Raw genomic sequence first — 14,310 nt, forward strand, 5'->3', positions numbered from 1 at the left:
ACTTTTCTTAAGGGCAATCATTCAGCAGTGGCTTGATGCACGACTGACACACTGGAGTAGGATAACAGCCATGTCTTGTGTACCTAGAAAATCCTCAATGGACACGCCGTTGTATCGCCACGCCACAAGCAACCCAAACGAGAACACAGCTATTTTTTGACTTTAATAAAAGTTTAGAGAGTCCTTCTCTATGAGGATGTGTGCCAACAGCCGCTCTCAGCAGTGCCCTGTAAAGTACAAGTGTCTATTTGCACTGGTTTTAACGTCCCTTTAAACGCATCAGTATCAGCTGTTCCCATCGTGTTTTTTTTATGTCTTTACGGTATTGTGAACCTCAGAGCAAAGTCGACACAGTCGCCTTTCATTGAGCATTGTGCAATTACCACGACTCCCTTAGCAATGGGACTTCAACATTGAAACTTGCGAAACGCATTCACAGTTATGCGTGTTCACTTTGTGTGTCTGTTGCTTTTTTTTACCATCCGTATACATTGGGTTCTTTTCACAAAGGCGTTATCAAATATTTGTTTAACATTTAAACACAAAATAATGCCAAAGCACTGCATATTAGGGGGTTGGGCAGTTGAGGTGGCATTTGTTGAGCCAGTTTACATAGAATGTGGATGGGGTCGATTCATACAGCCGCTTGTCACATTCTGTTGGGGGAACTTCCATAGTGTCAGAGCTATACAGGTTGATACTAAAGACCCCCTGACATCACTCCCGACATTATCCCACTGCATGCTAGTGCCGCAGTAAAACTGTGAAAAATGTCGAACTGCCATGATGCAAGCACATCTCCCACGAGACTCAATTCATCTCATCAGGGTCTCACTCATATAAAAAATACTTTTACACGCATTTCCAATCGTATAGATATTTTTTTAAGTCTATGTCTTGACACAGCTGGGTAAGCGTGAATATAACGCAAGTCACCACCATTCACCATTGACGCTGCTTTATACCAGTAAAAAAAAGTGAGTGGGGTTGGGCAGTCACGTGGTTAAATGGGACAATGATGGGCGGCGAAGAATAATGATGGAGAGTGGAAGCTGCTCGTGGGAAAGTGGACATGGAGCGGTGAAATCAGCTGACGTGCGAGCGTAACAACCCACTAGTTCATGCTGTTGGATTGTTACAACGCAGAACCACGAGCGATGGCTTATGGAGACCTTCATCCAGCAGTGGATCCATCATCGTTGATGAAATTACCGTAAGGGTACTCAGTAGGCTGAAGTTATGGACAACGGCGAGTCTTCACGGCAGATAGAGGGGGCAGAGAGATTGGCTGGACAGTGTAGTTGGGCCGACGGTGTCACTTACGTGTGCACGGGGAGCTGACAGGGTCAGCTTCTGCCCTGTAGTATCCCGCTTTGCACCCGCAGTGCGTGGATGCGAGTCGAGTGGTGAAGCTCTCTGGGGGACACAGGTCGCACGGCTGCCCTCCCGTCGTGTTCTTGTAGTAGCCGAGTCCGCAGGCTGCAGGCACACGGCACACCACGCAACGCTAATACATGAGCCACTCGAACACAACGCTAATACGCTCGCCACTCGAACGCAACACTAATACGCTAGCCACTCGCAATGCTCCAAGCGAGGCACTTCTGTGCTCCTTTAATTAAAGGACGGAAAAATATTCGAGAATATAATTGAGAAAGAAAAAAAACACGTTAACTTCACACTAAATAATGAAACATACAGCAGCATAGATTTCCACAGCTGCGCTCTATGGCTCTGCGGTGTGCCTTTGTGTCGTACTGCTGCATTGCTTGAAGCTCAAAGAGCTGTGCGAAATGTCGGGCATCGTGCCGACCAATACGTGGGCCACAACCCGAAAGCACTCTGGAGAGGAGTTAAGCAACAGCGTATGAGATTAAAATATCAGTTTGGCATGGACTCGTAGCAGAGTATGCCCACGGTTAAAATACGATGACAGTCATTTTACTGCGGTAATTGCATCTCAGCATGTAGGGCTGCTCTAACGACCCTGACGCACTGGACCACGGTGAGACGCAGACCGAGGGGAACCTCTTAATCCGTCAGCTCCTCAAGCAAGCCGTGCATCGTGGATGACCTCACCAGGGCTACACATCATCATCGTCGTAACCATCGTCATCATCATCATGCGCCCGGTACTGGAGAGACATGCGTGTGCGGTGGCAGCAACGCAGAGGAAGATCTCAGCATGTCTAGTGGGACTTACTAAGTTATACGTTTCGTTGTAATTACCACATGTGTATGATGCACTCAACATTCCACCAATTGTAAATATGCGATTTAAAAGCTTCAAAAAATCACGAGCACACATTTCTGTTTTGCTGCCTGTCATGTGGAAACAAGAAATTTCCACTCGAGGGTAGGAGCCGGAAAAAGAATGAGCACCACTGGTCATTGGGCAGGAAGACACCTTGATTTGTTTCCATTTTAACGTGCAGTTCACGGACTAGGTAAAGGTGCAGCGCTGCAATTACTTGCTGACGGGACTACTAACGGAAGGGCCTCCACTAGAGGGAGTCACAGAGAGAACTTGGTCTACTCTTCCACGCTGACCAGACGTCTTGAAATTGGTGGAAGTAGCCACACGTTACCCACTGCACATGACCTGCAGATTGATTGAATGTGGTGTTAACCAAGAAATCCTGCCTGGGGGATTTAATAAATCTGACCATTGTTTCTACTGCTGCACCACGGGATCTATGTCCAGTGCGCTAACCATCACACCAAGGCAGCATCCACGCGTAGAGTAAAATTTAGTTCCATTCATGACAGTGATTCATTGCAACCAACACGCATGCAATGAGCATTGACTAAATGCTGTAAACACATTTTTTCAGTCTACCCAATATAACAGAACTTGCACACTTCAATATATTAACTTCACCAAGAAGGCATTAATAACTTAAAATGCAATAACAACACGTAGTTTTGCCAATTGATTTTTAAAAATATATATATATATTACTTGTTGGCAAAATCTTGTTGGGGAAAAAATAAAAAAGACTGAAGAACACATTAAATGTGCCGTCCTGGTAGAATACAAACCATAACCTGCACGCTGATCCCTCTTTTTCATTGGGAAAACCTCAATGTTGGTAAATCAGGTTCGGTGGAAACACTGGGGGGGGGGGGGGTTTATGTAGCATAGCAGGAAAATGTGACCGGGATCCGGAAAGGTTTTGTAATCGCTGGCACATTTCAAGTCCCTGCAGCCCCAGACGAGACAGCTCCGTGATCACTGTAGCAGGAACTCAAGCGGGGCGCGCTGGCGTGGCGCTGTGGAATGTCCCGCGTTATAGACATTCAACAAACGCAGCTCGGCAAGTGCACTCGAGGTATACGACGAAGGAGGACGAAGACAAAAAAAGGATTTCGCTCAAAAAACCACGACATCTGCTAATTCCCGGAGCTTTAGTGCACGGCGATTAACTTTGGGAGAGGGTGGAGAAATTCCTCGTTTTGTTTTCTCAAGCGCCGAGGGTGCGTTACTAACCACCTTGACACATAATGAGCTTTTCTCGACTCGAAGTCTTTCTTTTGATGCCCCATCCTTTCAAGGATGCTCGGAGATGCCAAGTCATTCTGAAAAGCCGAGTGCACAGGGCTGTTCCGTGACCACTTCCTTCATTATACTGCTTTGCTACGGCACGTGAACCTTGAACACACCTGTAGGCGTGCTTGCATTTCAAACCTTTAACCGGTCTCATTGAACAGCTCTCATGATCACTGGTACCCTACACTAGTTCTGTAAATATTAAACACGAGTTTATAGCCACGTGTCAATCCAATGCTCTGGAGGGTGAAGGCTTTGCCATGCCACCATCAGTCAATGAGGACTGTACGACTAAAATTCACCACAACTTGAGCAGGACTGGTTGGTGACTTAGGGTGCCCAGGACGAGATCAGATATCACTCGACAATGATGTTAGCCATGGCAGGGAACTGAAATCCGGTTGCCAGGTTCACATCATTGTGCATTATTTAATGATGTATGTATTACAGTAATCAAGACTATTTAGTCATACGAACAACACGTTGACGTGTCAAGGCATTTGTATGCCACTAGATTAAATTTAAGATAGTCTTTTACAATGATTGGAACACCTATATTTTTGGTATAAAATGAAACAGGTTGTACGAGAACCAATTAATGTTATTCTTACCCAAGCAATCAGTGCCCACCCAAACCAACTGAGAAAGGGGATCTCTTGTAAAATTTGTGGGTTTCAGTGCCCCCCCCCCCCAAAACCTCCAAGTGTTGCCACTGCCTAAAGGGCACAGTGACTCTACCAAAGCCTTCGTTGGGATGTTTTAAAGGGGAGCAGCTCTGGGATCCGTTTGGCCTCAGATATTGTGTGAACACAGCAATCTTCTGGGGCATCGCATGGAGTCGCATTGAGAACAACATTGCCCGGAGCCGATGTTGTATTCACAATGGAGTGCGCTCTCATTGTCCACGAGACATTACTACTGCCCTTTTGACATCTCTGAATAAGAATTGTCATCCGCAATCTCAACATCTTGCTCTTGATCGAAGAGTACAGTGCACGGTAAAACTACGCTGGTAAACCTCACATTTAGTGAGGCTCTGCTGTGAAAATAATCGCAGATTCAATACTGATTGTCTTGCACGTGATTTTGGTACGTACAATGTATGCCTCCTTATGGCTTGACATTCGCTACACTGGATAACACATACCCACCTTAGGGGAATTATTTGACCGCATCAAGTACAATACAATACTCTCAAAGCCACAGATTACAGTAGAAAAAGGGCCTATATGAAATACTGGACCAGAATAAATGTTGTGCACATTCGTATAAGAAATATAAACTTAGGTTACATCTTCAAAGTGAAGGTGTTAATTTAGCTACACAGTATTTATTGCATTGCAGTAGTATAGCATTTTTAACCATTTATGATTGCAACAAAGTATTCCCAAATTAATTCAGATGCAGCAGTGGATTTTTTTAAATATTATTTTTGGAATCTTACATGCAGACGCTACACCTGCGGGAGCCAGGTCCATACATCCCTGGGACAAATTATATGTTTCCTCCAAGGAAAGGCGCAAGATGAAGGAGTGTATGCTTAGTTGCTTGAACCTGCCCGTCTTATGTCTCATACCGAGGTTATCAAGACAGCTAAGATACTGGCTGACGGATGCGTTCATTTTCACAGCCTTATTTGTTAATGTGTGGACATGTGATACGTTTGTCTGTGAACTTGATTGGAAAATGCACGCCTTCTGCCCAAGGTTGAGAAAACATGGTGTGGAAGGAAGTCTCCGAAACTATTTCCTTGGTTTGTATGTGAGCTTTGCTCGGCTTGAGTACATGATTTTCACACCCACTCTTTTCGTTCTTGAGGCGAGGCATGTTTGCTCAGGCCAATGTTTGCTCAGGACCACCAGAGGTTACGTCATGTTGAAAGGATGGCCGCTCCTGAAAACCTCAACCGTCTGTAATGAATGTGACGTGCTTTGAACATTATACTGAAAGGGCCACATATTTCTTCTTGGTTTGCAATTGCGAAATAATCCCTATAATTTGAATACATATTCTCTTTTCATAAATATATGGCAAAGGTTGTTGATTTCTATTTTTCAAACAAATAAATCAATAGTTTTCATTATCGGGGCAGCAAAGATATAGAGCTTACAACGACAAGTGATGCCTTGGTTTGCAAAACATGAAGCATGTCTGTTGCATTTCCTGATAATACATACCAACAATAAACTTGAGTGTTTTAAGTCCTAAAACTCTATGAATACAGATTGTGACCGTCAGGACAATCATCTCAACACAGCACTGTAAGTTGAAATTGGTAAATATTTCCTACTGACGATAACACAAAACTGTAAACATATTTTTTGAAAGGGAACACTATGACCTTGAAAAAAAATTCCCATTTTCATTCTTTTTTTATCAAAGGGCTCTATTTAATCTCACAGATTCAAATAAAATAACTATCAAAAGGTCACTTCTATGCTACACAATGCCAGATTACATTACTACTTTATTCTCATAGATATGATTCATAGGATTTTTTTAAACTACACTTTTTTACGAACATGTTTCTTTTCAATGGAGGGAAAACTGCAGTACCGTACAGGCTAACAATGTGTTATCCAGAAAGGCCTTAGATATGTCACGTCTTGATTTGCCATCTGCACAATGTCTTATTGCACTTTACCAGCGCCCAACGTCAGCAATGAGTGCTGCGTATATCGTATGCGCAGAGTATGTGTTAACTTTGGCAGCTTTTGTATGTCGCAGAAGTTCATACACTCAAATTCGTTATGCAAAGAAAAGTGGAAGTTAATAAAAAAAATGAAACCGTTTTAAGCTGCCCCTTAGGAAATACTACATTCCAAGAGAAAGTATGTGTTTTGCCATTTTACAAGTGACTGTCCCCTATCATTGAGTGTCCAACCACATTCTGTCAAAGCTGGCTTGTGTGAGGTTAACCAATCTAATAACTCCTCCCAGCGGCACGCTGCCCCGAGCAAAGGTAATTCTTAAAATTAATAATCCCACGACCGTCATTCCTGAGGTTTTCTTGACTCCTATAATATATCAGCTCAGAGTCAAGTCTTTGACTCCCAACTGTCACTCACCTTAAGCATTTTTAACTTCATCGTGGGGAATTTCAATGCATGCATGAATCATGCTTACTGTAACACTGTCATTACAGGTTACACAGCAGCATCGCAGGACTAAAACACGCCACCACATGGAAAGAATCTCACTTACATTGAACACTCAATGTTTCTCTGGCACACAGCTATTCCACCCATCAAAATTGGTTTACGCCCTGTGGACACTCGAGAAAACACACCCAGTTCACGGAAGCACAAAGCCATCAAAGGGGTTTGCACCGACACGATTGGAATTTCAAAATTGCTTTTTCTCCTCCAAAGCAGCTCACCTCGGCACTGGCTGCCCGCAGCCTCGTAGCCGGCGTGGCACACGCACAGCCCGATGGGCACGAGCCACTCGCCGTCCGTGCTGCAGTGCATCCTGGGGTCGGCCGCGGCCACGGCGTTGGGCACGCACGAGCCGCGCACCTCGACGAGCGGCGACGACAGCGCGTTCGCCACCGTGTCGGGGAAGCGGGCGAGGTCACGCACCACCGCCGGGCACTTCTTGTAGTAGACGCGCGCCGACACGAGCGCCACGCACGCGCCCACGTCCTGGAAGGCCAGGTAGAAGCCGGGCCAGGAGAGGGGCGGCAGCTCCCGCACCTCCGTGTTGAGCTTGAGCACACGGTCCTTGACGTCCACGTTGTCGAAGTTGCTGTCGGCCGCGATGGTGCCCACCTTGGCGAAGAGGCTCTCGTCCAGGTTGGCGCTCGAGCCGGAGTCGGCCTCGTAGTAGAAGAGGTTGAAGGTCTCCTTGCAGGTGGAGGCGACGCCGGCCATGCTGCCGCAGTCGCGCAGCGTGAACTTGATCTCCACGTAGACGCGCTGGGCCCGTTCGCGAGCGATCCAGCGCGTCCGCAGCCAGTTGTTCTGGTTGGGCTTCACCACGTTGCACACCTGGTAGGCTTGAATCAGCGCCGTTTGGTTGATCTGGATGGCCATCTCTTCCCACTGTTGAATAAAATACATTTAAACAAAGTTCGCAATGTCAATCCAACTGTTTATGCAATATGCAATCCCATTCGTTTATATGAATTGCACTGTTTTTAATATGTCGCACGTTATAAAATGTCCCATTGTGTATTTTTAAAATTTGGCCAAGTTGAATTTCCAACATAGCAAGTTCCTTACTCTGATGCTTGTACCAAGAGGAAGGAATTGCTCTCGCTGGAATTCTGGAATGTCGCATTTGAAAGACATTTTCTAATTTGGGTCATTATACCAGCAGCATACAATAGTCTGATGAATCAACGTTGAATGAATGTGAAACAAACCTACACCCCACCCCTATATCCTCAGTGAACGGTATTTAAGTAAACCTTTCTTCCTGTTTTATTGTTCGTAATCCTAAACAAAAGACGTCCTAAAAAAAACTAACTGCTAGTTCCTGAAAATTCCCCCAACAGCCCAACAAATTCTCTCTGGTCAGGAAACAATACAGTGCTTTTCCTGCCAAGATTATGCCCTCTGCAAGTTTGTACAGTAGTCATTTTATAAGCTCGACAGATTTGCTGATAACCGCCTATCGTGAATACATAAGCGAAACCTTTCCACGAAACCGAATGCATTATTTGAATCGTTGGTTACAAAACTGATCTGTAAATTTGCATCGCCACTAACCGTCGACTGCTCCCAGCTCTCCCACTCATTTTGCTACCTCCAATGAGGAATTGAAAACATCCTGCTCAAATGAGTTCGCGTCCCTCTTCCTTCCTCCCTCTGGGTTCCCCATCCGCCCCGCACGACTGCACTCACCCCAGTGGTGGGCGTTGCTTCCCATCCGAGTTGTCCGAAATTTTTTGTTGTATCCAGCAAGTTCACTGTGAAAATGCAGAACAATTCGAAACATGCACACACAGGCGCACAGACGCACATTACATACCGTTTGTTCATTTATTTGAAAAGGAGATGCGTGCCATGACAGATTTGAATGCACTTTATGAGCTTTTTTCAAGTCATGGGACATGACTTGAAAGGCGATTTGCAAGTAGAAAAATCTGGTTATTGGACACTGGTTTGTGGTTTCATTATTTTCTCGTTAAATCTACACATGCTATGATGCATCTGCCTTGCAGTGGGAGGTACCCCAGAAGATTATTCAGTGTACACCTTCGCCACGGTAATTACAGGTTCATTGATCAGTCAGGTGTGTTGATTGAGGCAACACGTGCTCATTAATCCTTACAGGTGCCCAGTCCTACAGCTATTGGTGGTGATTATCCTAAAACAACGCACTAATCCTCTAGGGCACGGTCCTTTGAAAATCGGTATGGACCTCTCTTGGTCCGGGTGACTATTTCACACAAAATCCCATTAATTAAAAGGAATTAACAAAAATCGGATTTTGAAAGATTAAAGAATCATGCAAGTTGGGAAAACCTCGTAAAATGCCTGCGCTTCCAACTACAAGATGGTCCAGATGTCTTGTGCCCCCCACCCCCAATGAATTGATCCCTAACATTGTTTTACCTTTGCTTATTCATTTCTATTTTCACACCCAATGGTTTCCAATATTATTACGTTTTAGAGGATTAAATGCGGGTCACAAGACATCTGGAACACTATGTACAGTCCTCCATCTGACTATTTGCGTCTCGGTTTTCTTGAAATGAATTCTGAAAAAGCTGCATTTTGCCCTGCCTCGAGCAAGCACTGAGCTCCCTGTCTTTATTTACCTTAGACCACCATGGGATTGTCTCCGTCGTTTATAATAATGCCAAAGCAGCAAAATAAAATTACACAAACCGTTTGACAGATCAATAACCAATGCATGCAAAATTAACTGTTACCATTGTACTCTATGAAAATATATTAAACCCTTTTTTTTGTTATAAATGTAACCGTTATGTAACACTACACAGCATACAATTGTTATTAGAGCCTTTGATTTTGTAATGAAGCTAAGGAATGCAAAGTTAGTTGCTGGCCTTAACCAATTAAGAGCAAAGTTCGCTGGAATTAAAGGTCACAAAAGCGCACGGAATAATAAAATTTAACAGGCGAGTTTCCATTCCAGTTTCCAGGGGTAAACTATCCACGCGATATATAGAATGACTTTACATCAGAGCCTTAGTTTAATACTTTATACAGCATTTATTATATTAATAATAATAAAAACAGTAATATGGAGAAACTCGGTGGCTTTCTATTTCACTCAGGGTCTCTCTCAATGTGTAATTTAGTTTTTACAGCAACTTATTCTCAGAATCATGAGTGAAAAATTCCACAATTATTTTGTTGAAATGCATTTTACAGCGGCTTCCATATATACATACATGATTGAAAATCACAAAATAGTATTGTCCACATTTTTAAATGCACTCATCTGCAGTATTTACTGTAATGAACAATACCAATTAATTTCACGAAAGTCAGCTCTATATTGTAGGTGGTAATTACATTTTCCAGTTGATGATCCGAGTTCCATTTATATTTCTGGCATACTTTAAAAGATCTAATGAGCAAATGGCAGGGCAAAGTAAAAAATAAGAAAGAGGGAGTGAGATAAGGGGCCAGATAAAGACGGTTTCAACATCACACCAGTGCCTCTCGAGGTACGATTAGAGCATCAATGAATGGCACTTCATTTGAGTAAGTGTGATCCGGGAAAGCGAAACAGGCACGAGCTAAATTTGCAAAGGGTATAAATTCTGCATTGGGTCTTTGATGGACGGTTTTCTCCCTTCACTGACTCACTCGCTTGACAAGTCTCAACGGGCACTCGACACCAGATCCCGATGTGGCTTTCATCCCCAGATCACAACACAAAACCTCAATATGCGCACGTTACTATTTGTGGCATACCATGCAATCATTTAACACGAGTCACGTGCTACAAGCACACGACACTGTGGAGTGGCGGGTGAGCAATGGTGCAGTGGTTAGCGTACTGGGCTCTGATCCACAGCGACCCGAGGTTGTTAGAAGCTAGATCCTCGGTCACGGCTAACACCAGTGGCGAGTGATACGTGATTCAGGTCTTCGCCTTCCCCTCCCCCACTCCCTCCACGCACCTTCACCAACCCGCATGGTGAAGTATGGTCGGCAAACAACCCCTATGACTGACACAATGTGCTGAGCCGGGTATTCATCCAGCAGAGGATTGACGTTATTTACAGGGGAAAAAAATGAATAAATAATTTCCACCACGAATCTAAAAGAAACATTTAAAGTACAGGATGGTCCAGATGTTTTGTGACTCCCAATTCGTTGATACCTAACATGTTTTTTTCCTTTGCTCATTGATTTCTGTTTTCACACCCATTGGTATAGAAAAACATGAAGCTTCAGGGAATGAAACGGGGGAGCAACTTCATCTGGACTCCCTTGTACAATGCATCTATACTTGGCATTTCAAAGACACATTACGCAGATTTATTTTCAAGTTTACAATACCGAATACCCTGGCTGCTCAATAAAAAGCAAGTGGAACAAAAAAGTTAAGTATCGATGTAGGTTAAAATTGTTAAGTGTACGTTCGTGCCAATTTAAACTACTGCATATCACGATAACGTAAGCCTTTGAAAAAAGCCATTATTTGCGATAATCACGTGAAGAAAAATAACCTCTTCACCTGGATTGCGCCAAAGAGCCACGGATGGCCATGCGCCCGAATTTCATTGCAGCTTAAATTATAACGCGAAATCTCTCACATTCTCACGCGCCCGCAAGCGTCGATTGTTCGTCCTTGCTAACGGCCTCCGGAGGAGGAGACCGTGTCCACGTGCGTTTACGATTCGCCATCAGCCATGTCCAATCCACTGCTGGATGATGGCACGCAACAACCCACCTAGCAGGTCAGCTGCACGCAGACCCGTTTCACCGCTACATATCCGACGCGTGTGAGTGTACTGCGTTTAATAAGCCCTCAGAATAAGTAGTATACTGCAAGTAAAATGAGTAAAAATAGATTGCCGTGGTGAGAGTGTGTGTACATCAATAAAATGATGTGTAATATATGACGTTAACAGGTTATGATTATTTTTGTGGGGTCACAATTGCAGGTAGGATGAACACAATGGCATCAAAGGACGGCATTTATCTACAATGCACATGCATATTCTTTGGGTATTTGGGTAAAGTCACGAAGATGGTTCAAAGAAAATAACAAAAAGCTCCTCCTTGTGACGATCGCTTGTGTTGTGATCGAAACGTCGTAGTTTTTTTACAAATTTTCTATGAACCATCCACGTGACGTTACCGAAAGACCCAAAGAATATGAATTCCTGCAGTCACGAAAGCTTTAAGTCAAGATTGAATACACTCGAACAGAAAACGACGCATCGTGCATACGCATCACCTGCCTGGCTTAAACAGATAACAATCACGGAAGCAGAGTTAGAAAATTGTATCAGTTTAACCAGATACCACTGACAATGCTTTGTGTTTAGTTTTCTGTACCCCCCCCAACACCACCGATTCGCACGGTTGGCCACGTACGGTGCGAATGAAGTTGAACACACGCAAGGCTTGACACAATGCGGTAGGTTGGACATCAGGGAATACAGCTATGCAGATTACAACCTGTGCAATAGGGTACATTTCTAACGATGTTCAGGTAGCAAATTAATGTAGCACGTGACATTCAGCTGCTGAGATCGCATCATCCATTGGGGCAAATGTGACTAACATCCCGCTGTCAATTATAATGAAACTCTTAACCGCTGGAGCTCTATTGTTGCACTTTGTACATGAATATGTGTTTACTTGGCGAAAGCGCATTCAATTAAGCATGAGTGTACTGGTAAAATTTTTGTATATTTACAGCGTATAGCATTGTATTGATACCCCCCCCAAAAAAACCAAGCCTGGATGGAACGTTGGCGCAATGCGCTATGAACTCGTCCTGCCAGAGTTGGATCACCAGGTCCTAGCCCCTCCAACACCCCAACTTCATTAACAAGATAGTGACCAGCGTGGTGAAGTATGATCACACAAGCTCCCCCGTGATCAACCGCGCGTGCGAAGACTTTAATCCAGCAAGTAGCTTCACAAACCGCTGACATTGCTCCAATAATGATTGCGCATTTCGTGTGAGAGAGTCAACAGTTGCGAGTACTGCAATGTTTAAAGCGCAGGCGATGATGTTCCGATGACAGACGATGATGACGACTGTGAGGGCAGTAGCAGTGATCGTGATGATGGTGACGGAGTGATGCGCCATCAAACACGTACCTTCGTTCGGAGGGTATGCGTAGCAGCAAGGGCCGGCGAGAATTACAACAGCGAAGGAGAAGGAATGCGTGATGAAGGAAGAACGCATCATCTTTGCTGGAGGAGGCTTGGGATTTAACTTCCGACAGCGCTGAGAATCCCTCCTGGCTCTGTCACGCGACTGCTCGGACACTTAAATCGAGACTTGTCTGATTGACTCTCGCCGGGGAACTCCCCCAGTCAATCAATCGGTCTGAAGTTAGGATGGGGACCCTTCTCAACACGAGAGACCACAGTGGGGGATCTTCGAGTGACGGTGACAATGGTGGTGGTGATGGGGTGGTTCGTCTGTGCTGACTTCTTATTGGCGGTGGTTCTTGGTGGTCGGACAAGTGGAAGTGTGGTGGTGGTGGCGGTGGAGGTGGTGTCTTCTCGTGTGAGCGAGCTTGCTTGGCGAGGAAGCCGAGCCGCGCACTGGCGCTGCTGCCTTCTTGAGCGAGCGAGGGTTTAACCCACGGCGTCACGACTCGCCAGTGACTGAATGAATGAATGGAATGACGGGGGCGTTTCACTCCCATTGGGGGCGGACGTTCCAAATATGGGCAAAGACACTCCCAGTTAGCCCCCGTCCCCCCTCCACCCATCTGAGTCTGGACCCACAGGCAAAGATAAAAGACCCCCCCCCCATATTAGCCTAGACCAGAGGTCGGCAACTCAACAAAAAACATTTTTTTTAATAAGTAAAAAAAACCCTCAATACTGTATTTCAAGAGCCGCAATGCATATGAATAGGAGACGGTGGTGCTTAATAAAGAAATAACGTCTCGGACTGCCATGGTCAACTGGACTCCCATGGTCAACTGAACTCCCATGGCCAACTGGATTTCCATGGTTAAATGAACTCCCATAGTGAACTGGACTCCCATGGTCAACTGGATTTCCATGGTCAACTGGACTGTCATGGTCAACTGGACTTCCATGGACAAAAAGAGCCATATTTTTCTTATTCGGAAAAAAACTCAACATTTCAAGAGCCGCATGCATCTCCGGAGCCAGAGGTTGCCAACCAGTATTTGGCTGCTCTACATTACCACACGATAAGCCACTATGTTGAGCTATCATTTGCAGCCAAGTTGCTTATGCAAAAAAAAGTTATATTGCTCAATGGGCCTTACCTGGTCAAATTAAAATAGTTTTTTCGTAACAAATAATACTACAGTTGAAAGGGTAAAAACCTATTACTATATTTTGCCACTGGTAAAGGAGGTCTCATAGTGTAAATGCTTACCCCGAGCTCTCAATACTCTGATAGTGCGCTGTTTTTGAGTTGTACGCCTTTTGGCGTCATCTGGTCCAACACCAATGGAGACTAGGCTCTAAGAAAAGCTGTCTCGGGTGTGGACCGATCAACTTCAAGGACAGTGCATATCATTATCATCATCAGAGTTGTTTCTTTTTGTTTGCATTTTGACTGCTTGTGTTGTGGTTATTGCAAACATGATGCCTTGTCTAAAA

The 14,310-nt window shown here is 44.6% G+C and overlaps 1 protein-coding gene across 1 annotated transcript in view; it reads right to left on the bottom strand.

Moving 5' to 3' along the window:
* The window catches only part of LOC144934768 (ephrin type-A receptor 4-like), a 43,606-nt gene extending 30,284 nt beyond the window's left edge, over positions 1 to 13,322 (bottom strand). The window contains exons 1-4 of the mRNA XM_078860897.1: positions 12,817 to 13,322; positions 8,398 to 8,462; positions 6,930 to 7,593; positions 1,324 to 1,479 (exon numbers count right to left, since the gene is read on the bottom strand). Of these exons, the coding sequence (XP_078717023.1) occupies positions 1,324 to 1,479; positions 6,930 to 7,593; positions 8,398 to 8,462; positions 12,817 to 12,907 (976 nt within the window). The 5' untranslated portion in view covers positions 12,908 to 13,322. The remainder of the gene's footprint in view (positions 1 to 1,323; positions 1,480 to 6,929; positions 7,594 to 8,397; positions 8,463 to 12,816) is intronic.
* Between the last annotated feature and the right edge of the window lie 988 nt (positions 13,323 to 14,310).

Source organism: Lampetra fluviatilis, chromosome 11 (genome assembly GCF_964198595.1).
Source record: "Lampetra fluviatilis chromosome 11, kcLamFluv1.1, whole genome shotgun sequence".
NCBI classification, from domain to species: Eukaryota; Metazoa; Chordata; class Hyperoartia; order Petromyzontiformes; family Petromyzontidae; genus Lampetra; species Lampetra fluviatilis.